Source organism: Nelumbo nucifera, chromosome 3, assembly GCF_055504915.1.
Source record: "Nelumbo nucifera cultivar China Antique chromosome 3, China Antique-T2T, whole genome shotgun sequence".
Lineage (NCBI taxonomy): Eukaryota > Viridiplantae > Streptophyta > Magnoliopsida > Proteales > Nelumbonaceae > Nelumbo > Nelumbo nucifera.
In genome coordinates, this window is record NC_142651.1 from 25,419,355 (window position 1) to 25,426,863 (window position 7,509).

The 7,509-nt window shown below is 38.4% G+C and overlaps 1 protein-coding gene across 1 annotated transcript; it reads right to left on the reverse strand.

Annotated features, from left to right (window-relative positions):
* Positions 1-795: 795 nt before the first annotated feature.
* Positions 796-4,832, reverse strand: LOC104594252 (ATP synthase subunit beta, mitochondrial). The gene is made up of 9 exons (XM_010254508.3): positions 4,176-4,832; positions 3,167-3,242; positions 2,971-3,059; positions 2,728-2,845; positions 2,550-2,653; positions 2,285-2,443; positions 1,953-2,177; positions 1,513-1,824; positions 796-1,187 (listed from the first exon to the last, which is right to left on the reverse strand). Exons 1-9 carry the CDS (start codon positions 4,653-4,655, stop codon positions 1,074-1,076), a joined length of 1,677 nt encoding a protein of 558 aa, XP_010252810.1. The 5' UTR covers positions 4,656-4,832; the 3' UTR covers positions 796-1,073.
* Between the last annotated feature and the right edge of the window lie 2,677 nt (positions 4,833-7,509).

The following is a 7,509-nucleotide window of genomic DNA, read 5'->3' on the forward strand; positions in this document are numbered from 1 at the left end:
TCTTTGAAAATTTTGATATCAGTTCACGAAATTTTTATTAAACTTAATAACTTTAGCAAATTTTACCAACTTGAGTGATTTTTAATTATTTCACTAAATTTTTATTAATTCAACTTAATTTTAATTACTTTACTAAGATGGCAGGTTCAAAACCCAACTTGTCCCACCCTCAGATGTGTGGACTGGAGAATAAGGTCGGAGGGTTTCAATTTTAAAAATCCAACCCTCCCTGAACGGAGATCGGCTTCAATCAGAGCAAGGCCCGTGGCTGTTTGAATGGACTTTGCTCTGACCGAATCCGGTCTCCCCTGAACGGCTGAACCCACCCGCCCTGTTGCCATCCCTAACTGGAATAGACGCAACTAAGAGCTTAGCTTCTCCAAGCTCTAAAATGCCAAAATGGTTAAAAATTAAAACACCACAACTCGATAACCTGACTGCTTAGAAACATGAGTGCAGATCCCTTGGAAATTTAATATTCTTGCCTACTTCGTAGTACAACATAGTGGCACTGGGATGTAAAATCTGAGCTGCCAGAAAAAAGATCCAAAGTAATCTCTGTTACAAATGAGCCTCGGGGCAATGCAGCCCATTCAAGGAGGCAGAAGGGCATCAAGTTTTTCAAAGAATGGAAACTGGTCCAGCCACACATTTAATTATTACTTGTTCAAGGGGCATAAATAAATCAACCATGATGCCACAACACAAATATCAGGCTCGAGCAACTAGCTCATGGCATTTCGAATTAGGCATTTCTGATCAATAACCAACCTGTGTGGAAGTGAACGCAGGAGATAAATAGACATGTCCTCGTTGTTCTTTCTTTTTCTTCTTATTAAACAATGAAAAAAGGAACCAGCCTGGCAGGAGGGCAGGAGGCCCTTTGCTCGTTTCTCTGCCTACCACAATCCTCGAGTAAATTCAAAGAACTAAAACAACTAGACACAATTGATCTCAAAAATGTAACTCCTGGTGCAGGCATTGTCAACACCAACTAAATTATTGACAATTGTTGTCTACCATCCACGCAAGCGGGAAAAAAAAAAACAAGGACAAGGAGAGATTAAGTGTTATCAAGCAGCAGACTCCTTGGCAATCTTCTCAGCTTTGGCATTTACCTCCTCAATTCCTCCAACCATGTAAAATGATTGCTCAGGAAGATCATCATATTTACCATCCAAGACTCCCTGCAATATTGCAGCAGCCAAGATGCATCAGATATCACAAATTAGGGCCAGCAAATAATCTCCCACAAAATTAGAACAGAAAAATAAAAAAATTTGTAGTTATTTTGACAGCACATTCAAACAATCCAAGCAAGCAAAAATCTGGGTAACACAAGGAACCCCCACTTCATAGCAAGCAAAATGGACCAAACATTTCTCTAGCATGCATTTTGATAATAGAAAAGGGGGAAACGAAGAAAGCCCAAGAGGAGACGACTGAGACACCAATAAACCACCAGAACATGAAATAACTATTTGCTAGTCAGTGTAAGCATACTATTATTACCTGGAAGCTGGTAATGCTTTCTTTCAATTCCACATACTTTCCAGGAGCACCCGTGAAAACTTCAGCCACATGGAATGGCTGGCTCAAGAACCTCTGAATTTTACGGGCCCGGGCAACTGTCAACTTGTCATCTTCACTGAGCTCATCCATTCCCAAAATGGCAATGATATCCTGAAGATTCTTGTAGTTCTGAAGAACCTTCTGAACACCACGAGCAGTATTATAGTGTTCTTCTCCTAAAATATGAGGAGAGAGCATACGAGATGTAGAATCAAGGGGATCCACAGCAGGATAGATACCGAGCTCAGAGATCTGGCCACGATTAGATTTCAACAGCATTATCAAATGACTACTTCCCATATTATTAGCAATTATTTAATTATTACATAAGAACAGATTCATCAAAAAAATTATTTCATATGAATAGCATGGCCAATTACCTGTCGGGACAACACAGTGGTGGCATCCAGATGGGCAAAGGTGGTTGCAGGAGCAGGATCCGTCAAGTCATCAGCTGGCACATAAATAGCTTGTACAGATGTAATTGAACCTTTCTTAGTTGTAGTAATTCGTTCTTGCAGACCTCCAAGATCAGTTGCCAGGGTTGGTTGGTAACCGACAGCAGATGGGATACGGCCAAGCAAAGCAGACACCTCAGAGTTTGCCTGGAGTGACAGGATATGAAATTTAAAAGATAAACAAAAACTGACCCATATAAAGCAAAAGAAATTCAAAGTGATTATTCAAGCAGATTCTTCAGAAAGAACCTTACTTGTGTGAAACGGAATATGTTATCGATGAAAAGAAGCACATCTTGCCCTTCAGCATCTCGGAAGTGCTCAGCCACAGTAAGGCCAGTAAGGCCAACACGGGCACGGGCACCAGGGGGCTCATTCATTTGACCATACACAAGTGCACACTTGCTTTCACTCTGAAATATAAAGAACAACATTGTTTTAAGTAAATGCAAGTCCAAGAGAATAGAAAACAAAAATACAAGAATGGAAGTAACATAACAAATCAACCACAAGATGTACCTGCTTATCCCCTAGCTTAATGACACCACTCTCAATCATTTCCCTGTAGAGATCATTACCCTCCCTAGTACGTTCTCCAACACCAGCAAAGACGGAGAAACCACCTAAAGAAGAAAATCAAATATAATAAGCAGAATGTTGATAAAAAAGCATCTTGCACAAAGTATTATAAACTAACCATGAGCTTTGGCAACATTGTTAATCAGCTCCATAATAAGCACTGTTTTTCCTACACCAGCACCACCAAACAGCCCAATCTTCCCACCTCTCTGGTATGGTGCAAGGAGATCCACAACCTGTTGAAAGATGCAAAATACATCACATCAGGATCATACATATAAAGGTAACTAGAAACAATGCCTGGAAATTTGAAAGGAAGAAAGAAAAAAACAGAGAAAACATATAAATCATGCCAATTTACCTTGATTCCAGTGACAAGGATTTGTTGCTCAGTGGCCTGCTCAACGAAGGCTGGGGCTTCCCGATGGATAGGTAAGTAGTGGTCGGTTTCTGTTGGAATAGAAGACAAAAACTGTGAAAATTTTATAATGATAATAATAATAATAGTAAGTTCAAGATAGATAAACCATAAATCAATGAAGTGAATATATTCTTACTTATTTCACCCCTCTCATCTATGGGCTCTCCAATAACATTCATAATTCGACCAAGAGTGGCCCTACCAACAGGCACCTAACCAGTCATCCAAAAACCAAAATAAGAACGTTGACAAAAACACTGCCAGCAAAGGAGTTATTTATGCAAATATAAACAGAACATGGAGGTGGAAAACCTTGTGGGTAATCGCATAGATGTAAAACCATGGAGGCAGATAAAACATTAGATATTATGTTTCAATCTCTAATTACCTAAAGAATCTCTTCCACCAAAACTGATAGTTTCCCATAAGTGCAAAAGCGAGATAAATAAAACACACCTTTGCAGAATTATAACCAAGTAAAGTTACTGGAGGAAACAATTAACCAAACAGTTCAATTTTTTGGCAGATGTTTTAGCTAAAAGTGGGTTGGGAAGGAATATGCTGTATAGTGCAAATACTTTTCCAATTTCTTGAGTGGGCTCTAGGTGTTTTTTGTTAGGAAGCCATGTTTTCTACATCCTCCCCTTTTCATTTTGAATGAAAGTTATCCTTTTCAAAAAATAAAAATAAAAAATAAAAAACTTTCAGGATTTTTCCGATGTGAAGAAAAGATGAAATGAATCACACTACGTTCAGTGCTCACCCACATATAGGGGAAAACATAGTTACAAATCTTAAACCAAAACCCAGACCATTCTGTGTAGTCAGACAAAGCACAGACATGATGCAATAACCAAGAAAACGAATCTTATAAAAAATGAGCACAACCGGTGAAGGAATTCTATGAATTGTCATAAATTCAATGCTACGCATTATCTATTGAAAATAGCGTTTGCATTGTGTCATTTAAAAGTTAAAACCAGTGGAATCAAGATTGAAGGTGCACCAAAAAACCCTAAACTCAAATCTACATAATAATTAATTAAAAGCCTTAGCAACGAAAATAATGACTAACAATATGCAATGATTCTCATCTATTCACGGGGAAAAAAAAAAACAACTTGAGAAGAAAGATAAATTCTTACAGTGATCGGGGAACCAGTGTTAAGGACCCTCTGTCCTCGTACAAGCCCTTCAGTACCGTCCATGGCAATGGTCCTGACCATATTCTCTCCCAAATGCTGAGCGACTTCAAGCACCAAACGGATCGAATTGTCCAAAACCTCGAGTGCGGTCAAAATTGGGGGCAATCCCTCGTCGAATCTAACGTCGACGACGGCACCGATCACCTGACAAACACGGCCGATCGCGCCAGCCCCAGTAAACTCATCGGTGATCTTGCCACTAGGGCCAGCTCCCTTGGTCGGCGGCGGCGATGGAGCCGACGGTGCTGGAGCAGCAGCGGAAGTCGCATAGTCTACAACGCGGTTGAGGAGGAAACCCTTGGGGGAAGGACGAGATACGGGGGATGGGGATGGAGTTCTAGGGTTGACGATCGAGGATCTCGACCCGGAGCGGCGTAAGGATGATCGAAGAAGGGACGACAAGACCTTGCGAGAAGCCATGGCTATAATTCGAAAACCAAGTCTCTAAGACAACTAGGGTTAGGGCTTTTATTCTATCAGTGGCTGCCGGTGCTGCGACAGAGACGAAGCCTCATTGGGGTTTGTTTGGTGTAAGGAGCAGAAAAAAAGCCACTTCTGCTTCTCTTGTTAAAGAGCGAGAGATAACAAGAGATCAGTGGAATTGCGGACGTCAATGCCCTTTATAAGTTGGATTTTGCCGAAAGTTTGGCGTCCAGGTTACATTAGATCTCAGAGTCTCAGGCTCTCAGCTCACTTATGACTATACTGTTCATGGGCCGGGTTCGAGCCGGGCTTTCACTCTGTATTAACAGATTTTTCTATGGCCTGAGCTCGAGCCCGGCCCTCATAAAAAGCCCGAAGCCCGGGCCTGGGTCCAAGTCCGAAATTTAGCCCATTTTGTTACTATTACTATTGCTGAAGCGGCTGAATAGAAAGAAATAAAGAGAAATTATAAAGAAAATAATAAATATATATATATATATATATTAAATTATAAATATATATTTTAATAAATATTATATTATTTTATATATTATATATTTTATAAAATACATAATGATGAGTCGGGCTCAGGCATGCCTTTTTTGACAAATCCTGAGCTAGGCCCAAAACACAGTCGGGCTTACTATGTTAGGCCCGAGGTTAGGCCCGTGGGCCTAATTACATGACCAAGCCCGATCGGAGTGCGGGCAAGGCCATCGGGCTATCTGGCCCATGAACAGGTCTAATGACTACAAAACTTCGATCTCATGGTCCATGGGCCCTATGAAAGACAAATAAGTCACACGGTGCTACTAATGTGCAATCCGGATGAGCTGGAGACAAGACCATACACACCCGACTAAATTACCTATCACGGTTGAACACGCCAATGCTTACTATGGCCCCATCTGGGACTCAGTTATACTGAACATCGGCGTGTTTAACCATGATAAATAGTTCAACTGGGTGTGGATGTTTTTGCCTCCAACTAATCCTCTCCCACTGATGTGTGGGTTGGAACGATGTCTTTTTTTATTTGGAAATGTTGCTGCCAAGTAAGACGTTTCCTGGAGCATTGGTACCAAGCAAAAAGCATTGCTATTGCTCCAGAAAACGTTTCCTGGAGCATTGGTACCAAATAGAAGACATTGTTGTTGCTCCAAGAAACGTCATACCTGGCAGCAACATTTCCAAACAAAAAAAGACAATTTTTTCTCATAAAATAGTGCTTCCAACCCACGCATCAGCAACACCGTTGTATCTGCAGCATTGATGCCAAACATATACCAAATTCGGTGTTGCTCCAAACCACACCTTCTCGATTCCAATGTGTGGCTTGAGGCACCGTTTTTTATGGAAAAATGATTTCAAACAAACAGGTGTTTTCTGAAGCACTTTTTTTTTCCCAACATGGTGCTGATATGTCACCATTTTTTGGAGCAATGGCAACGAAGCCAAATAGACGATTTGTTTATCAAAACAAAACCACATCAGGAAAAAAAAAAAACAATGTGCTTTTGATGATTTGGCAACATAACCATAGATGCTGTTGAATACCCCCTTTATATTATCCTACCTTTTTCTTTCCAACCAAACACATCCTAATTAAATTTTCAATAGATGACATCCTTAGATTATAGTCTCATGTTACTTAGGCTATGTTTGGGAGTGTTTAAGTTAAAAATAAGTGTTTATTGAAAAAATGATTAAAACACGTGCTTATTTGAATAAACACTTATTTAAAATAAGCACTTATTTTATATTAAGTGTTTGATAGTCTTTTTCTCTAATAAGCACTTAAATGAGCATTTGTGACTATTTTGTCCTTCATTTTCTTTCAAATTTTCAAGATATACCATTTGAAAGCACTTTTATTAAACTAATTTTATAAAAAGTATTTTTATGAAAGCACTTTTATAAAAGTACTTTTATTAAATCACTTTTATAAAAGTACTTTTATTAAATCATTTTTATAAAAGTACTTTTATGAAAGCACTTTTAAGAAAGTACCCTTACGAAAGCACTTTTATGAAAGTTCGTATAAGTACTTTTGCATAAGTGCTTTTATAAAAGTACTTTCATAAAGGTGCTTCCTTAAAAGTGCTTTCATAAAAGTGAAGTGCTTTTGTAAAAGTGCTCTCATAAAAGTACTTTTATAAAATTCAACTATGGATGATTTTATAAGTGGTATTTTAAAATTCAACTAGAGATAATTTTGGAAGAAAAAAATTGAACAAGTGCTTATTGTATAAGCACTAAAAAAAATATAGAAATTTGAGCTTAAAAAATAAGCCCTTATTTTTAAAATAAGCACTTATTTCAGGCTTATTTCTCAAATACCAATAAATGCTTAATGGCCCAAATAAACACTTATTTTTAAGCATTCCCAAACATAGCCTTATTTACATTAAGGCAAATTAAAAATTAGAATCGGTCTTTCCAACCTCCCTCTCAAATTCTCACAGAACTCCAAAACCCTCTTGTATAGGATGGAGTGCTTGTCGTTCACACTAGTGTGATATTTGGCATGGATGATGATATATTGAAAATCACTACCATCTCGTGGCCATATCAACATTATAGGAATCGGCATTGAAATTTCTGTTTGGTTAGCCGATTTTGATTATTTTCAGGAAATCAACCCTTTGCAAGGATCACCCTTTTTGGTGATTTCCTGGTTTATAGCTGATTTCGATTCTTTGAAGATGGCATGACATCTAGCATGGCAACGGATAATAACTCTAATACAAAATTTACCATTTTGTATGGAAAAAATTGTACCATAAACAAAATTTACCATTTTTTTTAAACACCGAATTTAAAAAAAAGAAAATCGATAGGGAAGAATCAT

Excerpts from the sequence above, each read along its gene's own strand:
- LOC104594252 (XM_010254508.3), bottom strand. The coding sequence starts at position 4,655 with ATGGCTTCTCGCAAGGTCTTGTCGTCCCTTCTTCGATCATCCTTACGC. Across the intron at positions 3,243-4,175 it reads ACACTGGTTCCCCGATCACT|GTGCCTGTTGGTAGGGCCAC; the intron begins GTAAGAATTTAT and ends ATGACTGGTTAG. Across the intron at positions 2,444-2,549 it reads TTAAGCTAGGGGATAAGCAG|AGTGAAAGCAAGTGTGCACT; the intron begins GTACATCTTGTG and ends TTTATATTTCAG.